We start from the raw sequence: 20,450 nt of genomic DNA, 5'->3' as shown, positions 1-20,450 counted from the left end.
AGGTTCCACTATCTGTTCCCAGGGGCACGCTGCTGATGCTGTAGCAGTTTAATCATGTCCTCCTCATGCACTACCTGGAGCTTATATATTTTTAAATATCTGGCCCCTGCATACCTGACTCACATCTGGAAATGGGACAGATGTTGCTAAATAATTTAGGTACCTTAAAAGCCTTTACCCAGTGCACCTGGAGCTTGTGCATAAGGATTTTGAAATTATTGCCAAAGGCTTAATCCTCTTTTGAACCTAATGAGGCAGCTGGTGCAGATGGCATTTTGGCTGCAGCGCTGCACAGCCCACCACCAGCCGTTAGCGCTCGCAGGGGCTGTTGCTGTTACTGCTGGCACACAGGGTTGCAACGGGAGTCCCTGCTCCGGCTGTTCTACAGCATCCTTTCCCTAGACGATAGATTTTGCAGGGGCTGCATTTCTGCTACTTCATTTTGTGCCTTGGCGTTCGGAGCACAGGGTGCCACGATGCCTCATTTTCATCTTAAAGTGCCAGTTTTGACAAATCCCCTATTGAAAACAGAATGACCTGCTACTTCCAGGGTGCTAGGGACGATGCCAGTCTTGGGCGATGCTCTGCACCCCAGCAGCAGCTGTGAGGAGCAGGACAGGCCCATTCCTGCTGCCTTTCCCTACGGCTGGACCAGGTTTCAATTTGGAAAACTTCCCTCCTGGGGGCAAAGCCTGACAAAGGGGTCTGTTAGCTGGGGCAACAGCAACACCTAATTAAGGCTGCAACAGAGAAGCATTAAGCTTTCATTGCCAAGAAAGATCTTAAAAGGTTGGCAGGAAATGAAAGATGGAAATTCAGATGGATGAATTCTTGTCAGGGTTGAGTATTACTGAGGGGTGAAAAGCAGAGTAATGTGGCAAAAGCAGCCTCTAAAAAAAAAAATTCAGGATACTTCCATTTTGGAGGCTTTTGTTAAAAAAAAAGTATTCAAGGTCCCGGGCATTAATTTTAATATTCTAAGATGATGAACTCAGTGGGAATTTCCCATGTCTCTCCCATAGTGTCTCGAGCCAGCCCCCAGGGAACAGGGTGCTGCTGGCAAACTCGTCCACCTTTTCAAATCTCAGTTCTCTATCAGTTTCTTTAACATTCAACAGCCCACGCACCACGACTGCTTCAGTGGGTACTTCTTGCTAACACCCTTTTGACCTTGACGCTGACCGTGACACCACCTCAGGGAGCCCATCCCGCAGCCGTCCCCCCAGCTCCCATGACTGGTGGTTACCTGCCTTCCAGGTGACCCTGTGGTGGCACAGAGGCTGTTCAGCTTTGGCTGAGCAGACATACCCAGCGCGGCTTTACAGATAGAGATATATATCATATAGATACATATGACAGAGAGAGATAGAGAGATAGGTAGGAAGAGATAGAGAGATAGATGGATAGAGAGGGAGAGGTAGAGATAGAGATAGAGGTAGAGACAGAGATAAACATAGACTAGACATAGACATAGACATAGACATAGACATAGACATAGACATATCCAGTAGGTATTCCTTGCCTTTTCTGCAAATGCTCTTGCAAACAAATTCAGTGTCCAAAGTCAAACACCATATTTGACCCCTTATCTGCCTGCACAAGCTCCTCACATTCTCAGATAAAATGGTTTCTCTTGATCTTTGAAATGTTTGTTTGTAGCTTACGTGTTTCCAGTTGCTATCAGCAGCTTGTTGTATTCCATCTTAAATCCATCCTTGAACACGGCTATCTTGTTCTTGATATCCACAGCCGCAACCTGAAATCATTCCTAAATAATGTTAAGGGATGAAGTCCCAGGTGTTCACTAAGCTCCCAGCCCATCAACTTGTCTGGCAGGCTTCAGTCCCCTGTGCTCCTGCCCGCAGCTTAGCCAACCCAGACCTTAAATATTCCTAGTTGCCTTTTCACAAATCCTTGAAGATCTCCCAGTATAAATAAAATAATGGGGAAAAATTATTAAACCATCACTGTCTGCACAGCTGGCAGGCTGATTATCCTGATCAGAGGCCAGTTGGTCACCCCAGATCCACGTGAGGATGCTTGCAAATGGCAGGTAAGAAATGATGGTCACCACGGAGTTTGCGCAGGGCGTCCTTCCTGCCACGGCAGGAATTGCATTAACTGTGGTTTTGAACAACCACAGGCAAACTGCGCTCTGGGGTGTGAAACAGGGGGGCTGGGGGAGACCCAATGTTTCTGCAGCAGCATCCAGTGAGCCAAGAACAGAGCCAGCTGCCACATTTCCTAAACACAGCCTTTGTGTACCAGCACTTGCAGAAGACAGCCTACAGGTAAACACAGGACTCTCCTTACCTGCATTTCGGTAAGGACTTCGATGCCGTAGGTGCGGAAGAACTCCTTGGGGCGCAGGGCGATCTGCTCCGGGTGGGAATCCATCGACTGCAAAAAAAAAAACCCAAACATTTTTCTGTCAAACACTGTGGGTCGAACAGGGAAGTGGAGAAATGCCTGTTACCAGCACAAGTCAGTGGTAGTCTGAAGTCAGTCCTTATGGCACGTTCAGTGCTCAGTGCTCTGGAGATGGTAACGGGGACATTGCAGCACACCAGGGAGCGGGTCATGGTCCAAAGGGGACAAAGAGGAACAGTCAGGCAGGACCTCGGGACAGACTGAGAACAGGCGTTCAGCAAGGCAGAGGAAGGGCAATGCTGTGGTTTCAAGAGGCAAGAAGTCTGCTGCTTGCAGCTTTACGTGCTCTTCCTCTGATGACTCTTTCCAGGGTTAGTCCCACTCACAAGAGGATTAAGAAAAATCCCCTTTTTTTTCTAGCCTGTTCCCAAAAATTCTGCCTTCTCTTCCACAGGCTTTGTGTACCTTCCAAAAGCAACTACAGCTGGAGGTGTCTACTGGAGAGGTTAACAAACCATTCATAACATCCCTGGTGTGTGAGATGTTCTTACCATTCAATGGCGAGCGGAAAAGGCAGTCTGAGACTCGCACGGCAGGGATAAGTGTTTCAGAGAACTGCCTGGCTGGGACAGGGACTGCAAGCTTCTCCGAGCTCCCCAGCACAACCTCTGTGACTCTTGGATGCAGGTTTCACCCAGCTTCTCCTCACCCCAAGCAGGTCTTGTCCAAGCACCGAAATGGCTTGAATGCTCTCAAAAAGCCACATGCGTATTTGCCTTCCTTTGAAAATCACTTTGCCTTGGGGCTGGAAGCAGAGTTAGATGCTGCGATTGCAGAGCACCAGCCCCCATAGATAAACATCCCTTGCACAGAGGGAAATACATACACCACCTGTTCTTATGTTATCTCCAAGCTTCAAGAGAAAATGCTGCGGACCAACCTGCGTTGCTGTCCAATATCAAGTAAGGCTCAGGAATCAGTAATAAAAAATGTGATTAGAAGATCATCCTGTGTCTACAAATTGGAATGCAAAATGGGATGCGTGCCAGAAAAAGTGATCTTTGCACTGCGATCAAGTTACCAAGTTGTGATGATGACCCATAATCATAATGATTATGGCACGGAGCATTACTGGGCAGTGAGAACCATGCACTAATAAAAAACCTGGTAGACAATACAGTTTTTTCACATGCCTTGTTTCATTGCCCTAAAGATTTTGATCTGGAAGCATAATAAGAAGATCCATCCAGGTAGGAGCTGGCCAAGACAGCTATTGCTAGACTTATGAAGAATGGCCTTGTTTCTGTGCTGGAGTACTTCGTTCAGAGTTTGAACGACTCCTCTTTCGTGTTTCATATTTCAATCACCAACAGAAAAGAACATTAAAGGGAAAACAGAGATAGGACAAATAAGGAGGAAGAAACATGCTGCTGCAATGAGTAACAGTGGGGAAAGGTCACAGGGCAAATTTTAAAACTGGGGAGGAATGTGACATACCCAACGCGATACAAACCTTACTGAGCTTTGGTCTGTCGTAGGGCAAGTGCCTGTCCATCGTGCACATCACAATCCTGTCCGAGAAACCCTCCTGGCGCAAGGTCTCTGCACAGACCAGTCCAGCTGCCCCTGAGGGAGAAGGAAGACCGGCGGCAGCCGTGGCCGTGGGGCGTTTGAAGGTCTGAACCCTTTGCTCCTAAACTGCACCCGGGCTGGCTCCAAAACCACCGTCTCTGCTAGCCCTGCCCTCACTTCACAGCCCTCCCCGAGTCAAGCAGCTCGCGCGGGAAGCCAGTCGGGGTGGGTGCACCAGGCAGGAGGAGAGACCTTCTGCCCGTGGAGCACAGCATCAGTCCTCTGCAGGACTCGTCTGTCCCTAAACTCACCCAAAGCCCCAGCGAGCACAGCTGAGGAGCGCGGCTGGCACCTATACACCTCTCACAAGTGGGGGGGCACAGGCGGCCGCTCACACCCTGGCGCTCCCCTGCTCGGGGAAGGGTCTTGCCGCTTCCCCTCCGCGCACCCGGCTCGTGCTGAGTTTACAGCCGAACACGGGGGGCAGGGAGTCCTCCCTTCTTCCTGGCTGCATGCTTCACTGTGGAGGATTTTGCATGCCATTTCTTTGAGGGTTTTTTGTTTGCTTGGTTTTAAACACAGAAAAAAGGCTAACTGAAACAAAAAGCTGCCTTGGGGTGTGCTGTCCCGCTGCAGGCAGGCAGCCTGACGGCCAAGCCTCTCAACCTGACCTGAGAGCTCAAGGAAGAAGTCCTGACTCTCTTCTCAACCAAGGAAGCCTTGCCCAATGATGAGTGTTGTAAGGGCCACAGTTTCTGTAATACCACTGAAAGAAGATGGACCCGGACAGTATCATGGTTTGGTCTGTCCACAAAACGCTCCTGTTGATGGAGGCAGGGGAAAGTTATGGGTGGGTGGACATCCCGTGCACACTGCCTGGAGCATGCCGAGCCAGGACTGACGCTGCACTGATGCCAGGATGACCCTCACATGAGCAAGGGGCCGCGGTCGCTTGCCCTCGGCACGGCTGGATCATGGTCCTTGATGCAGGGCTGGATGGGTAGTCTCTTCCCAACACCTCTTCCTCACAACCCCAGCTTTGAAATCTCCTTTCCCATCCACCAGAACACACCTCGGTCTTTAACAGACCTGTAAATTTAGCTGGACAAGCCTGAGACAGTTCCTCGAGCACTGGCTAGCACTGCCTGTGGAGGGACCTTGCTGGGGACGTTGATGAGCACCCAGCCCAGCGCACACCAGGACGGCCCAGCTGACTGCGGGGAGCAGCGGTCTCACACCCTGGCTTTCAGTCAACAAACCGCAGGGGCACAGGGAAGGAAAAATGTCACCCAGCAGCAGGGAAAAGCCAGCCAGGCTGGTTTTTTCCCCCTGCTCAGGCTGCGAGCTGCAACTTAGATGGCAGGAGCGGACCACAGCGTGCTCCCCATTTCCACAGCTTGGACCTCATGGCCTGGGGGCTGTAATCAAGTAAGAACAACCCGTGTGCCAGGAGCAGCCGTTCCCTCCCAGCCCCAGGTCCAACACCGGACAGCTTGTGTCCTCCTCCCACCCTCCATTTCACCACGACACGGGGCAGCCTAGCGTCCAACCCCTCCCAGAAACAGGCAAAATCAGTAGATGGGATTCACTCCATCAGGCTTTCTACAAAAACTGCAACACAAATGGAGCTGGGACAAGAGGTAAGGTAAGGTAAGGTAAGGTAAGGTAAGGTAAGGTAAGATAAGATAAGATAAGATAAGATAAGATAAGATAAGATAGCTTGGCAGTTTTGCTATTTCATGCAGGGATTTGATATTTTCGGGGAAGATGGGGGAATTTATCTTCAGAAAAGCACCTTGAGGTGACAGCTTTGGAGATGCAATGGGATGAGACAGAGATGTGCAGGCACCAAGACGAAAAGGTGTATCCACGTCACAGGAACACCTGAGAGGACTTTACACTTATCAGTTGTGGAAGTCAGGGGGTTACTGACGTACCTGGGGAGGGTGCAGAGGGTTCACAGCACCCACTGCAAAGGGCTGTGGCAGGGAACTACAAAGCTCCACAGACCAGAGGCACAGGGCACCTTTGGACCATTAGTGTGTGGGACAAAAAGGCTCAGGAAGACCCTCTGGTCTGACCCCCTGCACAGGGAGGGATGCGGGAGGGGTGACAGAAGGTGCATGGCACACCGCCCGGAGGGGACACACACGGCGGTCCCAGCACATGCTGCACAATACCTGCACCGACGATCAGCACGTTGGTACTGCTCAGGTTGTAGTTGCTCAAGGAGATGCACTTTGCCATCATCTTTGTCCTCCTCTGTGTCTGAAGAGCCTATGCCACCACCACCAAGACAAAAAGTCATTATGTTTTCTCAGCTTTAACCTGAGTAGCCAGGCAGGAATGGGGACAACTACACTATTGTCATAAAACAGCTTGGACAGAGAGGGAACAACTGCACCCTTGTACCCAACCACGACTCCAAACCCACGCTCACCCAAACACCTTTCCACCATCCTGTGCACTACCCCCTTACAAGGTACAAAAGAAAAATAAATCCATCATCTTCTGCAAATTAATCCAGGTACACAGAGCTGGGGAAAAAAAACCAGAAAAAGCAGCCCAGGTATGTCATTGTGCAATTCTGCAACCAGCAGGTGAGATGGAAATGAAGAAGTCCTGTCAGGAACTTTATCCTGCACCTGAGCAGAGCTTGTATACCTCTGATCTCCAAAGAAGCTGATGGACTTGTCCAACCTAACAGAGCACACCCAAGGACCTATGCCACTGTTGCCTTGCTGCATGGATACCCCATTGCCAACCATCGGAGGCCAAAATCCGTTTCTGGTAGAGGGAACAGGCTCAACCCTCCTCCTCACATCCCACCCAAATCAGCTGCATTCAGGTGACCTCTCTGGATCCAACCCACATGCTGTATGGGTCCGGCTGGTTCTGAGCTGCTTTTCATGGAAAAAGGAAGGCTTTTCATGGAAAGAAAGATGGCAGTGATCTGAACGGCCTTCATGCTGCATCCTGTCTGGGGGGATGAGAGTCCTCCCTGCTCATACCCAGGTTCCCCTCCAGCAAAAAGAGCTGATGTCTGGGCTCAAGAGGGAGCACAGGTGACCTCCGTCATCACTGTGCCACATTCAGACTCACCAGACAAGGCCAAAAGGCTGGTGGAAGAGGTCTGTTTCCATGGGCCAACTAAATTAAAAGATGCTATGAGCTTAAGGAAACACAGGGCAAGTTCAGGACACACACCCAGTGAGACCTCCTGAACCCATGGACACCCCAGCTCAGGTGTCTGGCAGCGGGAGGGAGCCTGGGGGGACACAGGCAGGACGGGACGGGGACACACCACCTCTGCCCTGCTCCACTCATGCCTCTGTATGAACTTGGGGCTGTTGCATGAGACAGGATGGGGCGAGGTGGACCTTTGGTTTACGCATGGTGGATGCTCACGCATCCTTCTGTTCAGGCACTGCATCCCCTGCCAGAGAGCCCACAGACAAGCATTTCCCCACCCCACGCACACAGAGCAAAAAGCAAAGGCGTGAGCCTCAATTTTGGGATGCCAGTGGTCCCTCACCTGCTTGCTCGCTCGGATGTACACCTTCTCCTTCTCGATCTTCACCTGAGGGTGACAGAACAGCAGCAGTTTGCAGGACACTGAGCGCCTCCGGCGTGAAGAGAGTGATTACTCCTCTGTGCAACAATTAACGAACAGAGCAGTGATCTCACCAGGTCTCCTGCGAGAGTGGCTCAGGCCATGGCAGGGCAGCTCGAGGCTGTGGGATGTTTCCTGCCTTGTACCAACTACGCACCAGTGGTCAGTGTAAGACCCGATGTCTATCTCAGGTCTCTCTGTCCCACCCCACTCCTGCGCAAAAGCCCTCCCAGACTGTGCACCCCCACCCTCAGGTGCCTGGGACGTGTCTGATGCTTGCGGGGGGATGCAAGGGGAGCTGCAGGGAGGAGGGAGAGCTGGGTGAGGTGCTGCTCTCCACGGGCCACTTCCACGTGCTTGGGAAATGTTTGCTGCACACCAAAGAGCACACTTATCCCGATGCAAACAGGCATTTTGCGGATGACACCGAGCTGTGTGGGGCAGTTGGTACTCTGGAGGGAAGGGATGCCATCCAGAGGGACCTGGACAGGCTGGAGAGGTGGGTCCATGTGAACATCATGAGGTTCAACAAGGCCAAGTGCAAGGTCCTGCACATGGAACAAGGCACTGACCAGTATCAATACAGGTTGGGGCATGAAGGGATTGAGAGCAGCCCAGCAGAGAAAGACTGGGGATACTGGTGGGTGAAAAATTGGAAATGAGCCGGCAATGTGCGCTGGCAGCCCAGAAAGCCAACCGTGTCCTGGGCTGCGTGTCCAGCAGCGTGACCAGCAGGACGAGGGAGCGGATTCTGCCCCTCTGCTCTGCTCTGCTGAGACCCCCCTGCAGTACTGCGTCCAGCTCTGGGGTCCCCAGGACAACAAGGACATGGAGCTGTTGGAGCGAGTCCAGAGGAGGCCATGGAGATGATGCGAGGGCTGGAGCACCTCTGCCATGGAGACAGGCTGAGAGAGTTGGGCTTGTTCAGCCAGGAGAAGAGGAGGCTGCGGGGAGACCTTAGAGCCCCTTCCAGTCCCTGCAGGGGCTCCAGGAAAGCTGGAGAGGGGCTGGTGCCAAGGGCAGGGAGTGACAGGCCAAGGGGAATGGCCTGAAGCTGCAGGAGGGGAGATGGAGATGGGACGTGAGGCAGAAATCCTTCCCTGTGAGGGTGCTGAGGCCCTGGCCCAGGTTGCCCAGAGAAGCTGTGGCTGCCCCTGGCTCCCTGGCAGTGGTCAAGGCCAGGCTGGATGGGGCTTTGGGCAAGCTGGGCTGGTGGAGGGTGTCCCTGCCCATGGCAGGGGTGGAACTAGATGGGCTTTGAGGTCCCTTCCCACCCAAACCAGTCTGTGATTCTGTGATTTCCTGTGCTGCTGCAAGAACGAAGGTCTCACCTGGAACCTGGGTAAGCTGTCCAAGCCAGGAAAGTCCTCTATGTCACCTGTGCTGATGTTGAAGCAAGCTCCGTGCCACGGACAGCGGACTCTTCCTTTGGACAAAACTCCTGCAGGAAACATGGCAGAACAGAGTTGGTGCTGCCCTGCAGCTGCCTCCCATCCCTGCCTGCAGCCTGCCGAGATCAAGCTGCTGTGACCTGGCCAGGGCAGTGATGGCAGAGGCCAGGTCTCCCTCCTGCTGTCCTGGAGATGGTGGACTCCTCAGCTTCTTCACAATGTGAACGCCACTGCTGAGCAAGGCTGACCTCCTGAAGGATGAAGGTTGCTGCCCAGGGCCTCCTGCAGTGGCAGGAGCTGTGCTGCTCCACGCAGAGCAGCTTCAATGTTCAGCCTCTGCAAGCAAGTCCCCGTGACACTCCTTTACCCAGAGGTGTCACCTCTCCTGCAGGACACATGGCAGACGTTGTGAACCTGGATAGTCCACAGCATCTTGGCTATTTGATGTGGAGTTCTCTTAACTTGCACGTGGGGCTGGTCCAGCCGTTTGGGGTAGAGGCTGAAGACAGTTACCAACTGGGATCCTGTACGAGGGATCCCATCTAAAACACCCTCGCTGACAGTGCCCTTCCAGCGCCTCTAAGCACAGCTCCAAAGCTGTCTGCCCTGCCTGGAAAAATCACCTTGGTCTCCAGCAGAGCCTGAGGCTGCACCCTCCAGGGTCTGGCAGTCACCTCCACAAGCCCCGGCAGCACCCGGAGCAGGCAGCACCTCAGGCAGAGCATCACTTATTTAGAGCAAGCGTGTTTCAGAACAGATCCGGACGCAGCAAGGGGTCTGTACACCACCCGCACCGCACGGGGCGTGCCCAAAGCCATGACTTCACTCCTTGCAAGTGTTTGCTCAGAGGCTGCTACCTTGGACTTTGGCTTTCCCTGCCTGAAAGAGCTGGCTCACTACGCTGGGGCAAAGCGAATGGCTACAATTTGGCCCCACCGGACTGGTCCCAAGTTCGTGCCACGGCTTGTCACCCACCCACCACTTCCGCAGCAAATCCTGTATTCCCAGTCTCAGTGATGCGCCGGCAGGTCTCTGAAAGGCAGGCGGGCTCTCACCTCTGTTGGGTTGGCCACCAGAGCAGCGTGGGGCTCTCCTGCCCCGCTCAGTGGGCTGCTAGCCCCAGGCGAGGGGCTGAGAGCATGGCTGCCTGTGCCCAGCACTGCTGCGGGACAGCAATGCCCAGAGGGTGCTCAGCAGGGTGCTCTGCGCTTGTGCCCAGGATCCCACCTCCACCAAAGTGCCCCCCAGCCCCGGTTTGGGTGAGACACTTCTCCAGCACGCAGCTGCGCCAGCACTGCATAACTCAGACTCTGGGTAGGGACCTGCCCGAAGCCCGAGCTAAGAAAATGCCAGGGTGCATATTTTTCAGTGCCAAGATGGGAAACCACTGTACCTCATCCCACTTCAATCAATAACACCAGCAACATTTCTTTTTGCTACTGAAAGGATCCCATCAGCCCAAAGAGCTTCCTCCTTCCCCCACAAACAGGATTTTTATTTACAGGGAGCTGTGGTTTTGTGGGGTTTTTTAAGACTGAATGGCCTGAAAATCATAAGGTTTTTTTTTTTTCCCTTTAAGACATTTTTTAACTCGTCAGTGGCTGGGAACCAGTAAACAGAACAATATGAAAGGCCCCATAAAACCGGGCTTTGTGTGGGGACAGTGAGCAGCAGCTGTTTCATACCATCCAAGAGAGGTTCAGCTCCAGCTGGAGAATGAAGCAGAAGCCGAATGTAATGGTGCCCATGCCATTTCGTTCTTCAGAGTCACCCAAAGAAGCCCCAGCCCTGTGTCCACCTGGGGCAAGCTGGGGTCACCAGCAAACCAGACCTGCGGCGAAGTGCTTCCAGGAGGTTTGTGCCCCCCCGGCTCTCTGCCCATGCCTTCCCCCAGCGAGAAGATGCCAGGATGATGCTGATCTGTGCTGTGATGCCCGGCAGCACAGGTGGATGAACGCCGCCTTTTGCCATCACTGATGCCCCCGGTTGGCCTCCTAGGACGCGAGGCAGACTGACCTTTGACCAGCGGAGCCCCGTAGTGGGGGCACTTGTGTCCCACGGCGTGGAACTCGCCACTCTCCTTGATGAGCAGAGCCTTCCCGCAGCCCAGGTCCACTTCCCGCATCCTGGGGAGGAAGAGCACGGAAAACACGTGGCAGAGCATCTGCCTGGCAGCGGACTCTGCCCCCTCACCCCGCACCCCAGCCCCGGTCCTGCCAGGCTTCCCCCCTGCCCCGGCACCCTCCTTCGTCTTGCTCAGCACCGTCGCCAGGTGACTGAGAGGTGTGGGTCACCCCTGCCACCGAGCCGGCTGTGCTGCTCCCAATCTGGGGCACATCCAAGCTGGGCCATGGAGCAGCAGCTTCTTCATCCATTGCCATGCCAAGAGGTGGCCCAAAGCACGTCCCCAGCTGCTTGGGAAGCGGCTGGTGGTCCCCACCCAAGTCCGGGGGGGGGCAGAATAAAGCTTTGCAGCATGTAGAGAGAGCAAGAAACCAAACTGGCCTTACTGCGACATCACCTCCCCTCCTGGCCCCAGCGGCTCAGCAGGTCCCTGCCAGGCTTGTTGTGTTCACTCAAAGCAAACACAACATTTCTGAGGCTTGAAAACCAGCAGAGGCCATTCTGACTCTTTGCGTGCTCTGGCCTTGGGGTCTGCCTCTCTGCGCCTCAGCGGGTTGTGCTCCAGTCCCGGCCACATCCCAGGGTCAATAACACGGGTCACCTTTTCCTGATAAAACCCTTGGGACCACAGACACCTCTGTGTGACCTCCTTGCCGTTCCCCTCAGCTGTTTTGGCAGAGTAAAGCTCACAGCGACCTGCTCGCCTGCCCTGGGCCGCTGGCCACGGCTCTGCGGCACGGGGGGGCTTTGCCTCCCTGGTGCTGCTGGCCCTCAGCCCTGCGTTTGCATAGGAGCCAAGGTAACCCTCGAGCCATTCCCCTGGAGAGATTAAGGTGCTCTTTGACAGACGACATTTCTTGTGTGGTACCCTGGACAAAAGCATGATTAGCACAGCAGGGATCCTTTTCACACAAAGCTTTGCAATTTTTAGGCTCTCTGGGTTGCACCTCCCCAGCTGCAGCCACCTGGTCCTTAACCAGTCAAGCCAGGCTGAGGCTCCAGCCACCCTGTCCTGGCCAAAAGCATCTCTTTGCCGATCATGCACCTCGTCTGCAAAGACAGAAAGAGCTCCTGAGCATCCCCATCTGCTGAATGAGTGATTAATGATGCTATTGGTGCTGGAAAGCAGCATTTTAGAAAATCCTTTCTAACTCCTTTGGCTTGCCTGAGAGAGCTGATCTGCAGCCCTCCAGCTCAGCAGGGCTGTGCCAAGTGATCCCCACCTCTGCACTGGCCGCAGCGTGGGTGCAGCATCCCCAAACAGCGGGTGCGTTTGCCCACAGCATCCGGCTGCCCAGGTCTCCCCGGGAACGGCATGCCTCCCGTGGTGCTCCGCTTGCTGCAGGCTGGCTGGGCACAGGTTTTGCAAAGCAGCTGCAAATTGCTTTTATTTGCAAGAATTTCCAGGCCCTGCAGACCATATACAGAACTGGGCTGCATTTAGGCAGCTGTGATTAAAAATGTAAAGAGAGAAGAATCCCTCATATCTAAACAGCTCCTAACCATTGCACTGGGCAGTCACACTGTCCACTGAAATATGAGTCCTTCAACCACACCAGCACATCATTTCCAGGAGGCTGCCGATTGCTCCTCTCCGTACAGTCTGGAGCTTGGGATGCAGGAGGCTCCAAGCTGAGACCCCCCCACTCCTCCACCTGCCCAGATCTTTGCCAAGGGGATTTCTGCAACTTTCCAGCCACAGGGGCAGCACAGGCTGCCCAAGCATCGCTGAGTGAGACTGATGTTGCCCTGCATTGTTGTCTGCCTGTTGCTCTCTGCTCTCTCACTACGTCTCTGACAGATCTTCATCCCGATATTTCCCGTCGTCACTTCCTTTTCTCTTCCCACCACTCAGGTGCTTCCTTTCCAACCAACAGCACTGTGCAATCCATGGCCCTGCGTGAGGCACTGAACCTCTTCCTAATGTGATTATCAGCAGCTGCTTCCCTACAGCAGAGCCTTCCAGCTAACCGTGGAGGAAAGCGGAGAGATGAGTGAGCCCTCGCTTTGCAGGGAGCTGGGCACAGAGCTAGTGCAGTCCTGTTGTTCCCTGGACACGTCCTCTCTTCCAGCCAGAAAGCCTGTCCCCGCACAACTTGATGTTTACCTGGAAATCCTGGTCGTTCCCATTGCATGAGGTGGACCATCTCTACAGCAAGCCTGGCACGTTCGGGTTGCATTTGGTGTACCATATAGACCACCGGTGTGCACTCAGCAAACCCCACGTACTCAGGAAAGCTACTGGCCGTGTGTGATCCATGAATGCTGTCCATGCACAATGGGTCCCTGGGTCTCAGATGAATAGGACTCGCTTTGCACGCTCATTCCTCTTTGGGTAACATCCCAACTCTATCCCATCACTTGCACCCAGGCCACAGGGACGCTTGTCCCAACTCTCCTTCACAGCCATGGAGATGAGACCAGGGCTCAGTCCACCAGCACATCTGTAACACCTTCAAACCCTCCTTGGACAAGTCTTCCTGCAGGTGCCTGCTCCACCTGCACCAACTGTCCCACCAGAGCAATGGCAAATGCTTAATTTCCTTGCTACTTCAGGTGAAAACAGCAGCCGAGCTCATCACGCCTGCCCTTGGGAGCCGTTTTGTCCCAGTAAATTGGCACCCTGCTCCCGAGCGATGCAGCTCCGCTCCCTCCCCTTGTAGGACACTTGGCACTTGGAGGTCCTTCCGTCAGCACAAGGGGAATAGAGCAGTACAAGTCCTACTGCATTCCTCAGCTGTGCAGTACTTCAGATAAAACCTGAGTTTCTTGTTAAATGACAACCATAACTCTATGGGAAGATAAGATAAGTGAAAGAGTTTACAACTTACCTAAGGAACTGTGTGATCTGAGAGAGTCAAAAACAAGACCTGGTGTCTCCAAGGCAGCACACAGCCATCTGCAAGGCTCCTAATCCCACACTGACTCCAAAGCGAGCGAGAGGATGATTTATGCCGCGCTGTTCCCTGCTGAACTATTTACCCAGTTGGGAATTTGCCCTGTTGCCCCACTCCACTCCCCGCTTGGGAAGCACAAGCTAAAACTCAGCTCTGGCCTGCAAAGGACCTTTGCTCAGGAGCTGGGGGAGCGCTGGGGGCTGTTTTCTGCCTGCAGCTCACTGACCTCCCGCACTGAGCCTGCTGGGAGGCTGCCGGGTACAGCAGTGCCAGAGTTTATCCTCCGGTATCTTTTACTGGTTCTGCTGAGACCATCTTGGTGCCAGAAAGGTAGAAGCGTGGGCAGAAAGAGAACCTTGTGCTTGCAGACGCCACCAGCACAACGCAGAGGTGCCCAAACCCATCCTGCCGTGCCCATACACATCCCTGCCCAGCACAGCGCTCGAAACAAGCATCCCAGAAAATCCCCAGAAGGGACTCCTCTGGTCTGTCCCATTGCTCACACGAGCTGTGGGACCTTCTTGCAGCACCCCTCTTTGAGCTAGACCCAGTCTGCTAGGAAAAAAGCTATTCTCAACTTAAAATGCGCAGCGATGGCAAGTACACCGCCACCCTTGGTAGCATGTTTCAGTAGCTGAATGCACACACGGTGGAAGTGTGAGCGTGGTTTCCAGACCGATGCCAGTTTCTAGCCCTGATTTTAGCCAAGGAGCTCCCTGCTACAGCCGCCTGCAGCCAGGCGTGTTCCCACGGACTGCCACCAGCCTCCTCGGCACCTTCCCCGTGGCCGGCAGAGCTCCTCGAATCCTTTCATCAACTGTACCGCGTGCTTCCCGGTCACTATCTATTGCAGCCCTGATCTTCCGATGTCATTCTTGCATGGGGCACTGAAGCAGAGCGTGCTCTTAGTAACACTCTACGCACGAAGTCAGCAGAAGCTGCCTCATGAACGTTTGGTGTTCAACGTCCTGGCACTGGAACAGGACCCTCCCTCTGCAACCAGCATTTCCCAGGATAGCCTCCCCTTTTCGCTTTGCTCCAGCTCGGAGGCGATCCCAGTCACCGCCTGTGCTCTGTCCCAGGTCCCCTCTTCCCCAGCCCTGCTGTCACCGCTCGCCTGTGCAGGAGGCAGAGGGTTTCCATCGCTTCCCAGAAGCAGCCCCGCACCCGCTGTGCTTGTCTTGTCCAGTGCATCTCTACCGACACCTCACCCCGCTGCTCACCGGAGGAGGCCATTCACCTCCAGGTCCTGATGGCCATCCAGCACCTCTCTGAGCTGCAGCAGAGCTTGCAGAGTCAGCCACACCTTGTCATGTGAAGATTTAATCCAACAGAGTCCAGTGCATCCCTTTGTAGAGTGGTCTAATAGGTAAATTCCCACCACAATGAAAAAATACCCATTTATTCATAAATGAACTTACCTAACAAGAAGAATTTATAGCCCAGGAAGCCCCTTAAGCTTAGAACAAAGCAGCTTGTATTACATGGATTATTCTAGAATATTATCACAAGCAATAGTTCAACTTAAAGCAAACAGCTGCCAGACTCCCGCTGTGTCCCACACACCTGGCAACACCCCCTCACTGGAATAAAAACTATTTTGAACCATGTTTTCTCTCACACATGGACAGAGCATGCTGGGATGTTGGCCATCAGGCTAACGAAATGTGCTGCAGAAAAGGCATCTCCACCCCAGAAAAGAAACACCAGCCGGTAAAGCACAGTGACTGGGACAGACACCTTTTAGACTTCAGAAAACTCTTAAACCAGAGTAATGAAACTGTACGCAGCTGAAGGGTGCTGCCATGAGCAAAAAATTTGGAAAATTGCATCATCCTTGGTGAAAGAGCAAATTGAAAGAGATGAGCTTGGTTAGAAGAGCAAGGCACTGCAGAAGTGGTGAAGCACACCATCTGCCCCATCAGCTCCACCCATGTGCTACTCAGGCTGCTTTGTAAAACTACTGAGGCTGTAAACTTATGAAAAATTGTCAGGGTTGTCTAACACAAGCTGGGCAGAAGTTCTGCTGCAGAACATCTTTCTAAGACAAGTCCCAGGGAGGACCGTGCAGGGAACAGCAGACCTTCTGGTAAGAAACAGTTGTCACTTGTCCATGATACTGTTTTTTTAAGATGAGAAAAAAAATAATTTACCAAGTTAAATTATCATCTCCAGAAACTGTAAAGAGCAGGGTAGGGGGTCCAGTTTGGGGTATAAGGTGTCACAGGTTTTACCTGCAAAGATTTTAGGCACTTACTGTCCATTCTCCAGGTCCTTCACGTGGCACACGGATGCTTCCACCACGTCCTTTGGGTTGTGGTAGGGATTGCTGGCAATGGGATGCTCCTCGAGGTGATAACGCCGGGCAGTCCCGTTGACTTTGTAGATCAAGGGGCTGGCTTTCCCGTTGGGTGACATCTCCTCCTTGCTTCTCTCCTTCTCCGGTATCACAACTTCAATTTTCACTTCAACTACAGGAACAAACAGAAGTCTCCATTAAAATGAAGCCGGAGGTTTTGCTGCCATTCTGCCTCTCCCTCCTTCCCTGGACTTCGAAAGGGGCTGACAGATGTCATCAGAACAGACATTTCTGTTGGCTTGCTTGGGAAAATAAAACATTCAATATCAAACTCGGCTTGATTACCTGAGCCCATCATTCCACTGTTCTTTCTCCATCCTTTGCATGCATAAAGTACATACTCTTGCAAGCAGGCATTAGTCATGAGTGCAAAACCCCTCGGTCACAATTCCTGTCCTGTTTGGTAGAAAACAGCTTTGGGCAGCTAAATGTGAGCCATGCCAATGCCTCTGGGGCTCAGACAGGCTTCAAAAAACCCTTTAACAGTTTGTAGATGACATTAACTGAAAGAGAAAGCCAACACTGCATGGTGTATAAATCTGCTTCATTAGGTGGAGACCAATTAATAAGGAACTAGAAATATCCAAAATCATCTCTGCACGAGATTTTCAGTGTAGAGTGAATCTTCAGCATTAAGTGGGAAAAGCAAGGATTGTCCGTTTTACTTAGCTGTGCACCGCTGAACGGGTTTGACGATCAAAGCACCCCTGGCCTGGGGACCAGGGGACCCAGGGACACCCAGCGCATCCCCCCGACCATCGGAGGGTCCCCTCGGCCCCACTGCCACCCTGGGTGCTGTCACAGGGAAGTGGTGGATGCTCCATGGCACGACTTCACAAAACTACCGTCATTAATATTTACAATAAACCCCAGGGGAGTTCTACAGCGAGCCGGGGAGGTGAGTGCCAGAGACTGAAGAAGTGTCTCAAGCAAATGGGAGATTGCTGAGCTTTCCCCAACCAATAAATGTCATGGACAGGAAAAGTTGTGCAGAAGATAAAAATTAAAGCTTTCCCAGCTTTGTCTGTTGTCCCACACCATTTATTGCAAGTCCATCGAGAGGACGGCGGAAGAAAAGGTCAGGGGGAAGGTCGTTCATTTAGGATGGGACAAAAGCAAGTGGCCATGGCCGTCCGGGCACTAGAAGCAAGCGGCTGTGTCAAGAGACCTGCAAGTTTTTGCTTTTTGTGCCAGCCCAGCAGGGCAGGGGATGGGGTGGCTTTTTGCCAAAGTGCCAAATCCTCGCACTCACCAGGGGCAGGATTTACCGGGAGCTCAGACTGACAGATCTAGTAATGCCATTTTCTGTGTGCCCATGCTGAACCAACAGAAAATGTGAACTTCTGTCGCTGTATTGCTGCTGCCAGTTGCAGGACCCACTGTAAATTAATAGGCACAGCACCACGCATTAAAAAAAAAAAAAAAAAATGTTGCTATGAGCAAATTTGTTCCTGGAGCTCTACAGAAGCAGCTCAGTTCCCCGCAGGCACCCAGTAAAGAGGCTGCTTTCCATAAGCACCGTTTTCTGACGGCACTTGGAAAGGCAGACACAGATTTTCCAGAACAGAATTAGGAAATATAACAGACATCTGTTTATGCCAGTTCCTGGAAAACACTATCAGTCGAAGAAACAGGAGGATCATTTCATATGATTAGACAGTCCATCAGTCATTTATCTGGAGCAAACGCGGCTGCGCATCCTTGCGGCCAGACGCCGGAGCCGGGCAGCGTGCTGCTGCTGCTGACCATGGTGCAGGATGAGACCAGGCTGGCAGCGGCGCAGCCGGCGGCTCCGAGCCCCAACGGTGGCGTTGGTGCCGGTGAATTCAGGCTGCAGGGAGCAACCACCCCACCTCCCGCTGGCCCCACGCCCCAATGGGTTGTTTTCCAAACTGCACTCGGGTGGGGTGAGTGGGTGACGATGGAAACGTAGCTCCGAGCTCTTCGCTTCTTTATCGGTCAGAAAACGTACGCAAAAACCAGCAGGTCTCTGGCACCGGGAGGTGACAGCGTTCCCAGCTGTCACCACTCAGCACTCACTGCCGGACAAATGTCCCGAGGAAAACAAGAAGAGGTATAAACTCTTCCCCCCCTCCTATTTCAGGCTCCACACTTCAGCACTTGCCTCCGTGGGGGGCAACTCTATATTCCCCCTTCCTCCTCCTCATCCCCCCCCAGCCCCGCGTGGGGCGTCCCTCTGGCTGGAGACTCACATTCCCGAGGGATGATCCCTCCAGGAATCCAGGGCTCAGCAGCACCTGAGCTGATCCAGCAAACTGCTTCAATCACCATCAGGGAAAATGACATTTAAATGAAATATTTATAAACCCAGGTTTAATTCCGAAATCCGATTGGCACGGCATGGCTGGGTCCAGCACGCTCCATCCATTTGACAGTCTTTTTCTACAACTGCTAGAAGAGGTTCCTGACCTTAAAGCAAACTGTTTGGAGAGGTTTAGGCACGTGCCTACAAATCTGTGCGGTGGCCGACTCCTTGGGGACCAGCCAAGGCCACCGCCAACACGCAGCAGCACTGCCCCGGCCGGAGGGAACAAGGGCAGCAGCTATAGCTTCCAGGGCAGATGTATGCAGCTAGATATATAGATATTGCTGCTTACCCTGTGCCACCAGCATCACTTATATACACACACATATATATATGTGTGTATGTATGTGGGTTTGTGTGTTCACGCATATTTTTAATATATATGTATTTTTTATCTGTACCTATGTGTATATATACACACGCATGTATATGAAGGTCAATGGCAGCAGGCCAGGGCTGAAGTATTTCATAAGAGCATACAAAAAAGCAGATTAGCTGAGCATTAGCAGGGGTTAATACACATCCACATACACCTCAGCACTGCCAGCGCTCAGTATTCAAAAATCCTGTCAGCTCCCCAAAAACCATAGAATTGCTTAAAATACAGACTCTTGTCAAGACTATAAATTTTGACCTTTCTTTTTTTTTTTCCTCTCCCAGGTTTTCAGCCTTTACGGCCCTGTGCGCACCCCCAGGAACCGCATCCCAGCTCCTTTATCACGGTTGGCTCAGTTGTGGGGTTTTTTCCCCACACTGTGGCCACGATGCTCTTGTGCTTTCCTTAACACCTGGCAGTCAGTCATTAATACCCCATCACATCTCCCGTAAACGTATTCCTTCCCCATCACTATTCACCGCCTTGTGGGACAAGCCCAAGCCTCTGCCTGCTTTTAGGCAGGTGCCCGAGACGCGAGGCTGGACACGTTGGCATCGACCCCTGGGAGGGTGCTGGCAGGGGGAGGGCAGCTGGGCTGCAGTGCAGGGCCACGCTCATTATTTTACAAAATTAGAGCGATGAAATGACCCAAGACTTCTTTACCACAGGATTAGGTTCCCAGAATGGCTCAGTGCCCTTCTAGAGGCTAAATTTAAACTTTGGGCATCAGGCCGTTTGAAGTATCGTACTTAAAAGGGTAGAAACAAGGAAAATACTAAGCTAACACGGCAATGCGGGGGAAGAGAGAGCTGGCATGAGCCAAGAGTTGGCTTGAATCCGGGGCAGCCTGGGTAAGATGGAGATGCCTGGCCGAGGGGATGGAGGAGCTGGGGAGGCAGAGGGGAGAGCTGCGTGTCTGCCCTCCCCAGCACGAAACCCTGCGACGCCTCCGGGTTTGCTGCTTAGGGGCTGCGGTGCAGGGAAACGAGCAGGGAGGGCAGGGAACAGCCTCGTACCGGCTGTACGGCACCGATGGCACCGGAAACCAGAAAAGCATCACGGGTGGCGATGATGAAGGGACCAGCAGGGTCCGGTGGGCACGGCCAAAAAGACCGGGTTACCCTGGGAGGGGTTATTTTCCTGCAGCCAGCACAGAGTAAATCCACCATGGGACACGTTTGGGGTCTCGCTCTGCCCTGCCAGCGCTGCGCATTTCTGGCATCCCCCAGGCTTGCCTGCGCCCCCTCTTAACTGCACACCTCGATGACAACTACTTTAGGTGGCCTCAAAGAGACTCCAAACCATTTCTATTAAAAACGGCAGACCTAACGACAAAACCGTCATGTCAAACGTGCCCGGCTCTACCCTCCCTCTCCAGACACCCTGTTCAGCAAACGCCACGCTCCCAAAAACCAGGAGGTA

The 20,450-nt window shown here is 53.0% G+C and overlaps 1 protein-coding gene across 2 annotated transcripts in view; it reads right to left on the bottom strand.

Moving 5' to 3' along the window:
- AIFM3 (apoptosis inducing factor mitochondria associated 3) overlaps positions 1 to 20,450 on the bottom strand; it is a 46,454-nt gene that overhangs the window by 14,034 nt on the left and 11,970 nt on the right. For both annotated transcript variants that reach the window (XM_054844389.1, XM_054844390.1), the window contains exons 3-10: positions 16,225 to 16,438; positions 10,963 to 11,072; positions 8,887 to 8,996; positions 7,478 to 7,522; positions 6,123 to 6,219; positions 3,884 to 3,996; positions 2,314 to 2,400; positions 1,665 to 1,756 (exon numbers count right to left, since the gene is read on the bottom strand). In XM_054844389.1, the coding sequence (XP_054700364.1) occupies positions 1,665 to 1,756; positions 2,314 to 2,400; positions 3,884 to 3,996; positions 6,123 to 6,219; positions 7,478 to 7,522; positions 8,887 to 8,996; positions 10,963 to 11,072; positions 16,225 to 16,438 (868 nt within the window). The remainder of the gene's footprint in view (positions 1 to 1,664; positions 1,757 to 2,313; positions 2,401 to 3,883; positions 3,997 to 6,122; positions 6,220 to 7,477; positions 7,523 to 8,886; positions 8,997 to 10,962; positions 11,073 to 16,224; positions 16,439 to 20,450) is intronic.

The sequence above is a fragment of the Grus americana genome, chromosome 16 (genome assembly GCF_028858705.1).
Source record: "Grus americana isolate bGruAme1 chromosome 16, bGruAme1.mat, whole genome shotgun sequence".
Lineage (NCBI taxonomy): Eukaryota > Metazoa > Chordata > Aves > Gruiformes > Gruidae > Grus > Grus americana.
Note: the sequence above shows the minus strand (reverse complement) of the source record. Positions and strands in the feature narration are given on the sequence as shown.